Source organism: Telmatherina bonti (assembly GCF_933228915.1).
Source record: "Telmatherina bonti genome assembly, chromosome: 12".
In the NCBI taxonomy this organism is placed as follows: Eukaryota; Metazoa; Chordata; class Actinopteri; order Atheriniformes; family Telmatherinidae; genus Telmatherina; species Telmatherina bonti.
In genome coordinates, this window is record NC_136610.1 from 34961312 (window position 1) to 34976809 (window position 15498).

The 15498-nt window shown below is 43.0% G+C and overlaps 1 protein-coding gene across 1 annotated transcript in view; it reads left to right on the plus strand.

The window, feature by feature from the left end:
• The first annotated feature begins 850 nt into the window (after positions 1-850).
• gpc4 (glypican 4) overlaps positions 851-15498 on the plus strand; it is a 46977-nt gene continuing 32329 nt past the window's right edge. Inside the window, exon 1 of the mRNA XM_079250562.1 lies at positions 851-1564. Coding sequence (XP_079106688.1) covers positions 1408-1564 — 157 coding nt within the window. The 5' untranslated portion in view covers positions 851-1407. The remainder of the gene's footprint in view (positions 1565-15498) is intronic.

The following is a 15498-nucleotide window of genomic DNA, read 5'->3' on the forward strand; positions in this document are numbered from 1 at the left end:
TCAACTCTACAACTCAACACTGCCTCCTGCGATTTCTGGTGGTATTGCTACGTTTTCTGCTTTGGATAGCTAAGCTCCTTGAAAACAGACCAAACTAAATGCATAACTGACATAGACGAAACTGTCCGTCTGTCTGGGCGTCTGTTTTCTACTTCTTTTTTTTTGTGTTTTTTATTTGGCGCTTTTTGCATAGTTTCTGCATGTTTCTTTTCTTCTTCTCTGGTTTGTCCCAGTTGCCTGTAGTGTGTCAGCTACACAACTCAACACTTCCCCAGTGGTTTACGGTCGTATTGCCCGGTTTTCCACGTCAAATGACGGATAGCTTAGCTCCTTTTAAACCAAATTAGATGCATAACTGATGCAGGAGATGGACAAAACTGTCCGTCTGTCTGTGTATCCATCTTCATAACTGGGGACCCCCAACATAAAAGGACCCCAAAACAGTAAAATGGCCCAGATAAGATGGCGTGGCACCTTAAAATGTGTTGTTGCCTTTAAATAAATTAATTAATTCCCCTGAAATGGTATAATGCAGGGGTGTCCAAAGTCGGTCCTCGAGTGAAAGACTTTAGGGATTTTGAAGACCTCAGACTGGCTAATGGTTCTTTTCTTTATGTCTTGTGGGTCCATTATGAGTCAAGGCCTCATGTTTTGCCACCATGTAGCTCCACCCTCAGCTCCAGTCCTGATTTTCAGGGCTGGTTGCTTCCAGTCGAGACTCTGCAGTGAGCTGAGCTGAGAAGTGATCTAGGGTTGGAAGTCCCTGCTCCATGCTCCACCCCTGGTGTTCCTGATCTCCAGGTCTTTGTCCCCGGAACTCGCACTCGCTCCTGGGTGTCCAGCAGGGCTTTCTCCTCGCATCTGGATCCCAGTACGACCAGCAAGCAGCCCAGCGGTCCGGAGCCACACAAACCACGGCGTCTTCGAGCTTTTTTTTTTTTTTTTTTTTAAAGAAGCCAAAAGAAGAAAGAAAGCCTGAAGAAATCCAACTTTTGTCCCCCTCCAGGCTACTTTCTGCTCTCCTCCCGTGGTTTAAACTTTCGTCGAAGCTGTGAAGCAGAAGTGTGACTGAGATTGTTGAAGAAAAAAAAAAAGTTTTTGCACGTTAAAAAACGCAGTTTTTTCCGCACATTCGCGTCTCTTTTTATCGAGTCTGGTACTCGGTTTTTATCAGAGGGATCTGTGGCTTTTAAAAGGACGACATTTGAGCAGGGTTTAGAGTTATTTTCGGTGTTTTTTTCCCCCCTCGGACTGGTGTGAGAGCTGGCCTCGGAGCTGCGGTGAATGAAGGATCTGTTGAGCTGAAGAAATCAGCGCGTCTCCGCGTGGGAGTCGCTTTTACACACCTGAGCTGCCCCACACCTTCTCCCACTTCTTTTCTACCTTTTCTGCTTCTTTTCCTGCAAAATGAAGTCGCTGCTGGTGCTGTGTGCAGTTTGCACGATGCTTGTGCCTTCTCTTTCTGGGACTGCGGAGCCAAAGTTGAAAAACTGCAATGAAGTTCGTGCAGTTTTCAGCTCCAAAGGTTTCAACATGAACGATGTCCCCAACAAAGGAATCAACGGTGAGTTTGGCCTTGTTTCTCACCTTAAAGAGAAAATACTGGTTTAAGATAAGGAGAAGAACCATAAATAGAATGAATAGCACGAATAAAAGTGTTTAAAACGGAAGGAAAAAGTAAAATTAATTGGTTTTTATGCCCCATTGTGAGCTACAGTAAAGACAAACAGCTGTTTTGTCATTTATAACAAACTTTTAGCAGGTTTTTTCATAGTTTTCTTAGAGAAAAGTTGCTTTGAACTTTTAGTACTTGACTAAAAAGCTGTCACATCTGTACATGGTCATTTCTTCTTGTTTTAAGCCCACATTTCTATATAATCTGAACCACACACACATGCATTTCTTCCTTTCTTTCCCTTTTCATGTGTTGTTTTAAACAAGCATTGCAGCAGTTTTGCAGCATTTGGTGGAAGTGCATGTTTTCTGGCATGCAGGACGTGTTGCTGGCAACACTTCACTTCTTCCTTTGGGTAAACATCATCTTCATCGAGGAAATACTTGTAGGTAATTCATAACAATAAGGAGGTATAATGAGCGGTGTAGCTGAGCTCCCTGCTGAATGAAACCCTTCCAGTGTTTATTTCCAGGCTTCCTCAGAAGAGACTCCTCCGGCTGTGAAGTGTTGGCCGCTGGCTGTGATTTAGTAAACATTCCTGCACATTGTGAACAAGCCCAGCAGACTTCACTTCACTCTCTGGTTTTTGCTTTTGCTTTGTGGTTGAAAGCTTGTTCCTTGTGTGTGTTGGGCTATACCTCTCCCCTGCAGCCGAGCGCACATGACAGGATGTGGTGCATCTCTGGAGGAGCTGATATGTTCAGAATCAGCAGGGCGAGAGGGTGAATCAATGAAGCCAATCATGAGTTGAAGCAAAGTAATGGAAACTTGGGAGGGAGGAGGACAGGGGGGGGGGGGGGGGGGGGGGGGGGTCTTACAGTAAAGGTTTGAGGGGAGCAGGCGTAAAAAGGGACGTAGGGGAGGGGGTGAAATTCCACTTTGACTTGGTTACTTAACCCCCACTCCAACCCAACCTCCTCGCATTTCCTTTTCATTTTTTATAGTGGTTAAATACATGTGCGTTGAATGGTCCTAGCTTGGGTTGCCAGGTTTGATCCGGCTCCAGCAGGACGTTCTTGTAGAAGATTATACGAGAAGGTCACCCAGACTTCCGGCTGACTTGTTCATGTGTTTTGTTTTTATGTGATTTGGAGATGTATAATTAACATAATTGTCATTTTGCTTCTGTCTCCTCACCTGAACACATTTTACTCCTCGGCTGTGTCTGCATCTGTTTGGGGGGAAAAAAGGCCCAAACTTTTCCTTTTTGGCTGTTTTTTTTTTTTGTAGGTAGTTGTTGCGTGTTTGTGATGTTAAATGTCAGTGAAATCCCCCCAAACAAGCCTGAATAGGTCAGATTTAATTGTCTTTCATTTTTGGGATTTAAAGGGGGGGTCATGAATGAAGGTGGTGTTATTGTTTAGGTATGTGTGCTATACACACTGGTGCCTTTTCCTTACAATGAACTCCTGGTGTGTGTCTGGGCTTCAAGTATTGCCAGCCTCAGTGAGCAGCTCTTTGTCATTGATAGACACGGAGATAATTGATCCATAGAGAGGAAAAGGTGGTGGGTAACTGTTGCTGCGTTTACATGGGAGTGTTAATTCAGAATAAAAGTTAATTCCACTTTAAACACGTGAAAAACAACCATGTAAACACTTAATTCCTAATGCAAATTTCTGTTCGTAATTAAACCTAATTCCGATGTAAGTGTCTGGTTTATTCGCATTTTAATTCCGAACTATTTAATTCCTCTGTCATGTAAACCTTCGTTCCGCTCTAAGTTAATTCCGGTCGTTCTGAGCATGCTCGTTACCTTGTCCTGTCCCGATGACGTTGTTTTACCTCCCGTGTCTATCTTTCTTCTCCTTCTCAGTTGCTGCAGAAAGTGAAGTAGTATGCTGGTGTTCAGCTGCTACTTCACATTTATAATAAAAATAACGGTTAAACTGGTACTTATTATGTAGTTTTTACAAGTTACGACTAAAAAGACGAGAAGCAGGGAGCCGACTTTGTTTATTTCCGGTATACGCCATACGTCACGTGCACCCTCTGTCCAATCAGAACCCTTCCCAACTAGCCGCTCTAAAGAGGAGTTAAGTAAGGACGTATTTTATTTCCTTGTAAACTCGTAGGAGAATAAGTTAATTACGAATTGAAAAACATCATGTAACCGTAGCGTCTGTGAGGTCAATTCTGATGGATATGACCCTTCAGGTGATCTTTAGAAGTTTTCCAGCATTTCTTCCCCGTCCAGGAGGTTTACAGTCCAGCTGCAACATGTAGAGTTTATTCAGAGACTGTAGATGGTAAATGTACAGTGATGCATGATAACATTATTCATCACATCTTTATCATTTTCACTTCTGTGTTGCTAAGAGACTTGGAAATGATGATAAGTCACTTCCTGTCAAACTTCCCACCAATCAGAGAGCTTAGATTAATGGTAAGATCCACTAAACAAGCAGAAAACTGTGTCTGAAAAGAAGCAGGATGACGGGCAAGATGTTGCTTTTGTTAGAATAGCGGGTAAGTAGTGTGTAAATATGTGCATGTGTGTGTGTGTTTCAGACATGATGGAATGATGTGCAGATGAGAAAAGGCTTGGTCACTGCTTATCTGTGTGTTATTTCTACAAACGTCTGGTTTCTTCTGGTTGGTCTACAAGTCAGGGTCATTTTTCTCACAAACTCCATGTACAAGATGAATAAAGTGCTTTACATCAAACAATAAAAGCGCTACAGATGGTGTGAAGACAACAAATAAATCCCATTATGCTGTGATATTTTGTTTTTCAGCCTCATAATCCGACAGCTGAGGTTGAAAATGTCCCGTCTGCATGCTGACGTATTAACCTTCTACCTGCTATTTTACTTTTTAAAAAAGTTTTAGAGTTTTAATGATAGAAGTGTTGAATTGTTTGGTGGTGTTGGGGAGATTTCGTTGGTTTATCAAGATGTTATCAGACGTTCCCTCTGAAGTAACCAGCCTGTACAGAAGCTTCCAGATTAATATGACAATGATGACACATTTTGAACATTATCCACCGTTTCCTTCCAATTTTACTGTAATTAGTTTATATTTGATAATTTTAACCCTCTTTTGGTGCAGGCAACATAAACCAAATTTGTGAAATGTGAGTCTTTATTGGAGACATGGGATTTAGAAATTGCATTTCTTACCGCAGACATCTTGTGTTATTGTTGGCAGCGTGAAGATAAGAATGTTTGTTACCGTGGAAATTACTTGCAGCCTCATCCGAAGCCAGACTTGGGATTCAATAAAGATGTTTTAATGCGGTAAAACTGAAATGGAAACCCTGATTGCTCGGGCAGAGTGGCCTGATACAGAGGAAGAGGAGGCTCGGTTGATAAATTCCTCACTTATCCCATGGTATCAGTCGTTTACCACTCATCAAAGTGGTTCAAGGCTTCGCTTCCAAGTTTCTGTGTATTGGAAGATGATTTGTTTGGGGCCTGTGGTTGAATACTTCACATAAATGGGAAAGAAATGACACCAAGACTCTAAATGATGACATAAATAATGTTGGTAATCACGAAGAATGTAAATGGTGGTTTTTACAGTGTATCTGGCTGTTCACGCTGTGTATTTTTTCAACAGTTTGCGTTTGATACGGTGATGAATGGTGGAAGGTATCTGCTGCACAGCTGTAACAAAGCCTGGACTCTTAAAGTGCCGCGCGAAGCAAAGCAGTTAATTTTAACCAGGCTGCTTTCTGCCTTTTTAAAGGCTCTACGTTGCAGAGCTGGATTCTGGGATTCAGAAAAAAGAAAAGTAAAATCTGCTTTGGGGAACTCTGGCGGGCTCAATGTCACGCTTCAGGTATGGAACAATCAGAGATCAAAGAGACGCGGGTCGCCTTCCCTCCCTTCAGCACGTGGATCATCCCCTGTTCATAATCAGTCCAATGCGTTAGGACTGAAACTTGAAGCGTGCATGACCTCAGTGCGTTGGCCTGTCGGTGAGCTCCAGACGCTCTGCATTGCGAGGGATCTGCCGGTGGCGGCGTTCCTGGCTTCGTTTGGGCAATTACAGGTTGTGTTATTGCAGCGACATTCTGCAGATTAGATAGCAGGAAAACCAAGACGCACAGTCTGAGTGAGTTTTTCTTTAAAAAAAAAAAACAGTCCAAAGATCAGGGTTTGAGTAATCTTTCAATCATCAACTCATAGTTAATGTCTCACCTGCTTCTCAGGACTTTTGCTCTCAGTGCTTCAGTTTAAGTCTGGATTACAAAGTTACAGTTAGTAAAAAGTTAACTCTTACAAGCTGTTTTCACTCATCAACACTGGATAAATTCTGCCACGTTTAGGGATACACCGATACCAATATCAGTATCAGCTCAATACCAAGCGTGTGTACTCGTACTTTAATAAAAGTACTTGTACCGATACCACACTAGTCAAACCAGTGCAGATGTGTTTGATGACATGCTTTTAAAGGAAATAAATGCCTTGAATGTTAGAATGTGATATTTTTAGTGATTAGTAACTCCTACTTTCCCATAGTAATTAGCTCAGAGTTAGTTAATCATCCCCCCCACCTCAACTCCTCCTCATGACTGACCAATATGGCGACGATTGGAAGTTTGTTCAGCTTTTCAGGAACATTTTTTTATATTCAGTTGAACGATACAAGTTTTTTTATTTTATGGAAAAAAAAAAAAGATATCTTAACATTTTGAGTGCACTTGGAGCGGCTTCTATGGTGTTGTGGTTGGTGACCGAATATTTAAAACCAAACCAGGCTAAAAAAAAATAAAACCAAAAGTAAAAAGAACCTTTTTATAAGATTTTCTAACATCAAATTTAAGGTACATGCCTCACAAATTGCACCTAATTTGTTTTTGATGCACAACCCAGAGTATTGTGTATTTTAAACCCTGCTGTCTGTCCAGGATCATCATCTTGTTTTCTTAATGGTCATTAAAGTGTGTAAATGGTCTCCATAGTGAAGCTGCACACTCGGACTCATCTCTGTAAAAGCTCCAGAGGTTTACCAGCATCACTCACCACACGCTCTCACCCTGATACTGACTTTTCTGGAGTTTCCACCAGGTAGCTGGCAGCGTCATCTCTGCAGGAAATATAGAGGAAAGGTTGCAAACATTCCTCACATGGCGTCCTTTCGGTATATTTTCCTTTCACAGTGTGTTAAACTCCCAGCTTATCGAGTTACATGAAGGTTGGAGGTTGTTCTGCTTGGCAGATGAAGACTGTCACATTGATTTTTATTTCATTTTTATCCAAAATAAGACTTATAAGTTCACTATGTTGTGTTAAATAATGAGATAAAACCAGTGATGAAGTCATTTATGGCAAGATCGGACTGATTCAGGTGTGCCACTGAGGGATATGAGGTGTGGTTAAAACCAACATAAATGTCACACATGAGTCTGACTCACAGTCATAACATGAAATTACTCATAGTGTGACAAAGCCACGTTTTGGATTGCAGTCATATTTCATGAACGTTTAGTCATTTAACTGCAGTCCCGTGCGTGCAACTAAAAGTTTTTAGTAGGTCGTCTCTCTTTCTCAGAGGAATAAGTTTCCTTTCACAGATTTTTAATGAAAAGATGTGTGTATGTCCAGATAAAGGACTAAAGCCAAAGTATGAGCTGTAATCTCTGATAACATTCCAGAGTGATGAGCTGAAACTCTTTGGCTTTTTTTTTCCATGAAACAGCTCAACGTTTCTCTCGTGTTGCCTTTTAATTTTTCCTTTCTTACTCTTTCTCTGAAGATGTTAGGTTTTGTATTTTGGCACACGGCCGTTATTGGTAGAAACTGAAATCACACGGCCCTCATACCGGACTTTCCCTGCAACTCCACCAGAACATTCTGCAAGATTTCTGAAATCTGTGACATTTACTTAGGAAACAATGACCTCCTGGCTCGAGCATGTTTGGTTCACTCCCACGGATAATACGATTTGTTAGGAGTAGTGTGGTGCAAACCAAAGAAGTGAATTCTGGTTCACTGGAAAATTGTGGGCCTCATTCCGCTTGCAAGTGAACCCTGGTTCGGTTCGCTTACAGTGTGAAAGCAAACAGAACTTCCATCGTGCTTTCACACAGAAACAGTTCTGGATCAGGATATGTGCTTGAGTGGCAGAACATCGATGCTTTCTGGCAAACTGGCCTGCATTCACACCAGTTTAACCAGAACCAAAGTGGGAGGACTTGACTCGGGAGAAGTAAACATGAACATTTTGTATAACTGGTCCTGAAAGTAACTGGTTGAGTCATCAGGCTCCACCATTACCTGATTTCACGATGTTGTCATGATGGTTGCCTGGCAACATCACAACACAGTGATATTTAGGTTTTACATGAAATGAAGGATTCCAGTGCTTGCTTGACCTAAATAAACTGATCTAAACTTCACTTCGTAGCTGTAGTCGGCCTGCCATTCTCTTCTGTAGAGGGTTCCGGTAAGGGGAGGTGGTGCTTGATCAGCTTCTTCTTCAGTTTGTTGGGATGGCTGTCCAACAGCTGAAAAGAAAGGCTTTCTTTCTTTCCTTGGTCTAGCGCAGGAATCTTCAATCCTGGTCCTTGAGGGCCAGTGTCCGGCTTTCCAAGTGTCCCCATGCAACCCACCTGGTTCAAATCTGTGTGTTTATCTGACATGTGCAGAGCTTGTCTGAGTCAGGTGTGTTCCCGCAGGGACACTTGGAAAACCTGCAAGACGCTGGCCCTGGACCCGGATTGGGGATCCCTGGTCAAGCTCTCTTTTTTTTTTTTTGTTTTATTATATTTTAATTAAACTGAAACAGAGCATGCCATACTACACTTGTGTTTACATTGACAGACCATTGGTCAAGTTTGGGCTTTTGGTTTCTCTTTCTGAGATGTAAAAATCTATGTTTGCATGACTTCAGGTGAATTTAGCTTTGGCTTGAAGGCGATATTTCAGGTTGCAAACAGAGCTACTGGCTTTTGGTGCCAGCCTCCGGAACTACTTTCTTTTACCTGCGTAAATTGTACCGGCTGGTTTAAAATCCTGTTTGGGAATCGGCAGCATTCCAGTGCCCGCTCAGTGGGAGGCTACCGGTGAACCAAAGAGAAAGTTGTGTGGAGCGCATCATGGTGCAACATGCTGGATATTGGACCTTACCCTAAGGGATCATTTGTTAGACCTGCATGATGTCGTCCAGGTGGTTTGGACTGCTTGAGTACAGTGAGACGGGTTCTGGCGGAGCTTTTTCCTCTCCACTGTCGCCTTTGCAGATCAGGATGCGGGATCGAAATCAAGATTTGAATCAATCTGTTGTCTTCCTTAACTAGACTGTTTATCATGAATTGGCTGGAATAGATGAGCCTGAGAAGCATCCTGAGCTGACATTGTTGTGAAGTTTCAGGATGCAAATAAAGCTGAATTGAATCCAGTCTCTGTCTTGTACATGAGACATGTCCTCTCCATGTGTTTTGATGAGCTTTTAGAGTAATCAAGTTAAAGTATCATGAGGCTGCGGTCTTGTGGACCACAGGAAGCCTGATTGTGGCTTTGAATGACCAGATGGGGTCACAGAAGGAAGGGAGCAGGGCTGCACGTGGCCCATACGTCTTATCAGTTTCCTGCCATTGCAGTGCGAGCGCTCTGAGATCTGGGGCAGTCGTGGCATCCTGTTCTGCCGGGCCAGCGACGTCTGCCTTATCGTTGCCTCTAAATAGCAGCTTATTTTGGTGTACAGAAGCGAGAGCAGGAGCGGCTGGTTTTGGAGCCGCATGGCGGTGGTTTTGCCATCCCAGACCTTGTTTAGTCTTTGATAAACGCTCCTTAACAACAGTGGAATGTTAAGTTTCTCTCCAGCGCTCGTTTAGTATGCTCTGAGTGTTGCATCAGTTCAATAGCTGTGTGTGTGTGTGTGTGTGTGTGTGTGTGTGTCGGTTGAATGTCCGTTATTCCATCACTTTATATCCTTTGCTATGGTCTGAACCTCCCCCCCCCCCCCCCGTTTAGAAAGAAAAAAAAAAAAGACAAGTGAGCGACAGATCAGTGGGGGGTGGATGCTCTGTGTGGGAACAATTGAACTCCCCCCTTTCGACTTCACCCTCCCTCCTCACCACATTCCACACCGGACCACCAAGACCTGCACACAGGAGTCCTGGAGCTGGGAACACACGGCAACAAAGAGAGCTGGTGGGACTGACTGGGGGGGGATTGAGACTCTTCCGCATTAAGCCCCGCCTCCCGCCACCGCACTACATCGGGAGCGCGCACCGCACCTGCTTTCGCCGTCATTGTAACATCTCATAAACAGAAGGATTAGGCTCATATGAACTCAATAAAAAAACAAAATACAATGTCAACACATAGCATACAGCCCTACATGTTGGAACCTGAATCAGAGCCTGAAAACAAAGTGGAAAACAGCAACCCACAGCAACGAATGCAGCAGGATGTCTCTCTTTGGTAAACTCACCAGCCATCGTTGGAAATGACTTTATCCCACGTTTTCCACCCGCCTGATGTATTTGTACATGCCCTTGTTAACCAGTAGAAGGTAACCAATCACCGAACCTTATCCCCCGGGACGTCACAAGGATTTCCAAGTAGAAAAAACTCTCTAAAACGACGCGCTTTTTGTCGCCATGGAAACCAAGCAGAGCGTGTGCTGGAACTCAAACTCAAACATGCGTTTAGGTGATAAAAAACAGTGCCGTTCACATGTCTGATGAGGATTCAACACTGTAACACTGTAGAAAGCTCAGAAAACTCAAAAATACCATCATAGCACCCCTTTAAAAACCTTAATCTGACTTTGTGGTTTGTAGTATTTTGGGTTGAAAGACACAAACCCCCGCCCCGCCCTCTGAAATTCCTTGTTAACACGTCCCGTTTGCACTCTGGCTGTTTTTCCTCCCCTCCATCCGGACCTGCATATCGGGTCATTTTCTCCTGCTGCTGCTGGTGGCTCTCTAGCGGCTCCTCGGGAAAGTTGCGCTCCATTCCTAGTCGTTGCTTTCTTAAGCTCTGCTTGTTTTTGTCAGAAACGCTTTACTGGCACTTTCCTGTCCAGCCCATCGAGCTGATGTCTGCTACCTCCTTTTCAGCTTCAGGAAGAACTTGTGTGGAACGAAGAGGCTTAGCTCAGCAAAACAGAAGCTAACAGAGGAAGTTTTTCCAATCCAAACATCAGGATTGTCTCCATGTGAATATCTGAGCTAGTATGATTCCTCTGTCTCAGCTCATTGTGTCACTGCTATATTTTATTTCTTCAATTTGGGCTGGTTTGGTTTCAGTAAACCCTGATCTCTGTTGTGTTTCCATAAGCATCCGTACCGTTAGCTGGTAGCCGGGTTATAAGCCAAACAGCTGTAGATGTGTCCGCTACATAACGGCACGACCCTTTTCTTTAATTATAACGAAGAAAAACATGAAATAAAGTGGTAGAATGGTGGACATGCGAAGGTTTGTGTTCTTTGTAAACCTCCTGTTGAGGAGGTTTACAATCCAGCCACAATATGTAGTGGTTATTCAGAGACGATAATATGATAAATCCATGATAACACCATTAATTTATCAGTCTATTTTGACCCGGAAATTATGACAAAGCCACTTCTTGTTAAACTTCTGATCAATTAGACAGTTAAAATTGACGATAAAGTCCAATTAGGAGGAGCCAAAGATCACTAAGTGAGCAGAAAGTTTTACATGTGTCTGGAAAGAAGAGAAATACTGCTCTTCTGTGGTTGGAATAAAGCCAAGAAGGCGTTTCTGATGCAAGGCGAAGCCAAAGAGCAGCTGAGATGGAGGCGCTTTATATTGCTCACTGTTGATCTGTGTGTTATTTCTACAGTAATAAATCCTGTTGTCTCCCTCTGGTTGCTCTTTGTGCTGCTACGTCTATTGATACGTTTCTTTTACATCGTTTTAGCCTCATAATTTGACAGCTGAAGGAATAACATCTGTATGTTGATGCTGATTTAAAGACTGAGCCTCTACATACATTTTACTAGAGGTGGGAAAATCAAATCGAAAAAATCGAAAATCTGTTTGTTTTTTTGCCTCACAATTTTAAAATCGATTTTTTTTTTTTTAATGAAAAAATCTTTTTCTTTTTTTTCTCCCCAAATTAAAAAAAATAAATCAACTATAAAATTAGTCATTTTTATTGTTTTTATGGATCTTTTTACTTGTCTTTTTAGGCATTATAGCAGCAGAATGATGGTCTGGCTACTGTGTTGTTTTTTCCTAATAGAAATCAAGAAAAATGACGAGCAAAAATGAGTTTGATACATTATTTTTTTTTGTTTTTAATCTACAAAAATCAGCAAAATCGAAGAATTGTGAGAATCGCAATTTAAATCAAATCGGCAGCCAAAAAATCGGAATCGATTCGACAAAAGCATATCGTCAAAGCCCTACATTTTACATTAAAAAATAACCAAAAAAAAACATCTTCCCCCACCGCCCCTCCACCTCCCCCGCCACGTCACCTCATAGCTGCCGATCACAGGGAGTGTGGTTATGATGTAGGTGTAACTCAACCGAGGTTAATTGCTTTCCTATGAAGCCGCAGCGAGCTTGATTTCTGTGTTATGACCATCATTAGGATTTGTGTGACTTTTTTCTGTGGGGGGGGGGGAGCATAGCAGAGCAGCAAGGGAGCGAAGCCAGGGACTCGCCTTGGTGTTTGGGCTGAAACCTCAGTACTGGGTGCAGGCCAGAGAAGCTGTAATCCCTGCTAATTACTCCCAAGGCCTGCATCAACACTCCCACTGACAAGGCAGTCACTCACTTAGCTTGCGTTTCCAAACTGCAGTTAATTTAATAGGTTTCCTAATATTTACCCAGTCCCTTTGTGTGCTGATCGCACTTTGATTTATTTTCATATGAATTATATTTGAGATCCGCACCCCAGTCCTCTTGTCAGACGCAGGGAGAAGAAGAAGAAAAGCATCAAGTGGATCTTTTCGCTGCGTCAGTTTTAGGAATTTGATGCGACGTGTTAAAAGCAGGTCATCAGAACTTTGATTGGAAACATGGAGGAAACATCGGCAGGCGGCCTGCTGGCTGAGAGCCGATAAGCGAGGAGACCGGGGGAAGGAGGCGGGGGGGGGGGGCGACTCCACATGAAAGGATGAAATACTTTGTTTGATTATGACTGAGGCTGCAAACCATTAAATGATGTTTTTTAAGGCAGTAAAATGAATGGCTGTGTGGGAATTCAGGACTCGCCTCTACTGGTTGAAGTATCGATGGAATGACAAGTCGCTTTGATTTATCGACACTTTGAGTGCACATCATCAGGAACAGACTGAGGCCCATTAGGCCATTGTGTCCCAAGGTTTAGGCTTTCTGGTCCCTTTTGACAGGCGGCGATGAGTGGTTCTCTTCCCACCGCCTCCGCTGGTGTCCAGTTTCCTAAGGCCCAACAGGTATATCAGAAGCTTTGTTGCCCTTTTGTAGCTTTGAGCTTCCAGAAATTTGATCTTGTACCTGACCTCATTCTGCTTGGGGGGGCTTAGCCCGGCCTCATCCTGCATCAACATCTGGTGGACTTCAGCTGCCTTTGGATGTCTGTTATAAACATTGTCAACGAGCGCCCCGTCCTTAGGAGTGGTTTGTTGGCTTTTACCCGAAGCAATGACGCGTACTGTTTGCATGTAAAGTCTTCAACAAGCTATGTTTCTTATGAAGAAAATTGGATTTTCTAAAATACTTTTTTTGTGGAGCAGCTTGCACAGTGCATATGACGAGGCTCCAAAGGGTCGCAAGCCTCCTGCAGTATTCTCATGAAGCCTGGAAAGCACATTGTCACCGTTAAAACTTCAAGACATGTTCGACCATTTTATTCACCGTCAGCTTACTGATGTTATGTTTTCAGGACGGCCACAGCCGTCAGATTATGAGGCTAAAATGATGTGAAATAAACATATCAATAGATGTAGCAGCATAAACAGCAACCGGAAGAGGAAAAGCAGGATTTATTACCAACAGAAATGTGTAGAAATAAAACACAGATCAACAGTGAGCAAGTCTTCTCTCATCTGCACATCATTTTCTCACATCTGAAACAGACTTTTTACATATTTCCACATAAAGGTTCTTGATTACATCTCACCCCGAGAGGATCTCAGTCTTTATAGCAGTGGTGCCCAAGTCCAGTCCTGGAATATCCTGCAACTTTTAGTGGCTTCCCTTCTCCAACACACCTGAATGAAAGGAGCGTGTTATTACCAGGCTTCTGCAGAGCTCAGTGACGGTCAGATGAGGGAGTTCAGCCATTTGTTTAGCAGAAGGAATGCACCTAAAAGCTGCAGGACAGTAGATCTCGAGGACTTTTCGAGGAAGTTGTTGAATGCAGCAACAGAAAAGCAAACACAGACGAGACACAAATGAAAGAGGCTGACATGCCCGTCTTAGTCCCAACTGTTGTAAAAGTTGCTGGTCTAATTGTGCAGAAAGTGGAAAAAAATAGCAGGACATTCATCCACGATCGACCTGATCAACAGGTGCCTGGTGCGTTCACCTACAACCCTCTCATAACAGACTCGTACTCGATTACGTTTTGGCATCACCGTGTGTCAGAAACGCTGTTTTGGATTTATTCCAACCACAGAGAACTGTGATTTTCTCCCTTTCAGTCACACACAGAACTTTCTGCTTATTTCACAAACTTTTGCTGCTCCTGATTGGACACTACTGTCGATGTAAGCTCTCTGATTGGTGGAAAGTTTGACAGGAAGTGGCTTTGTCATCATTTCTAGGGCAAAATACGGAAACATAGCAGTGATGGTGATCTTTATGATGAAAATGTGATAAATAATGATGATGTCATGGATCACTCATCGTGGATTTACCACGCAGTCTCTGGATTGTAAACAGGACATGAATGCGACATGAATGCCTGCAAAACGTCAGTAGAAAGCAGCGGTTCTCAACATTTGTGCAACACAATACCCCTTTTAAAATATTATATATTAAATATTTATGTAGTATTAATGTATTTAAGGATGTTTTGAAGAAAACATAAAAAGATATACATTTGCAAAAAGTTTCATGTACTCCCTGGAATGGCTTGAAGTACCCCAGGGGTACGCATACCCCCATTTGAGAAACAGTGACCTAAATGATAAGCTATTGATCTCAACTTTACTCCACAGTTATACATGACCACTTATGACAAATTATTGACTATTTGAGATGGTGCCAAGGGTGCTGGCAGGGAGTCTTGATGGTTAAATAGGACCCATTAGTAGGCTCGACAGAAGTCCATTTCTCCTGCAGCACCGTGGCGTTTGTGCAGGGTCCCGATGGTTAAATAGGACCCATTAGTAGGCTCGACAGAAGTCCATTTCTCCCGCAGCACCATGGCGTTTGTGCAGGGTCCGATCGTAAAGCACTTGGCATAAAATAAAGGGTGTTTTTCATCTTCCCCTGTAAAGTTTTCATTTGTATGCCATGAGTCAGTGGAAAGATGGAGGGCTGGTGTGGAGGGACAAGCCAGGAAGGTCTTTTGTGCCTCTTTTTTTTCCTGCTTCCCCTCTCTCTCTTTCTCTCTTCTCTCGTGATAATCACGCTGTGCTGCAACTTGTTCTCTCCATTTGTCTGCAAAATCCCTGCCTGTCTCTGCACATCCTGAACATAACACACTCGCTTTCTTCCACTAACACTTCCCTCCTCGATAATGTTCACAGTCAAACAACCGACTTTAAGCATTGAGGCAAAACCCGTCGTAAAAGCAGCAGGTCCAATGCTGCAGATTTAGGGCTGATCAGGAACGAGAAGATGGTGAAAGATCAGACTGGTTGTTAACGCGAATCATCGCTGAGACTCCCACTGCGGCTGACGACATTCCCAGCAGAGTGATTGTTGGAAGGAAAAACTTGTGTTGTTTTTGCTTTTATGTGT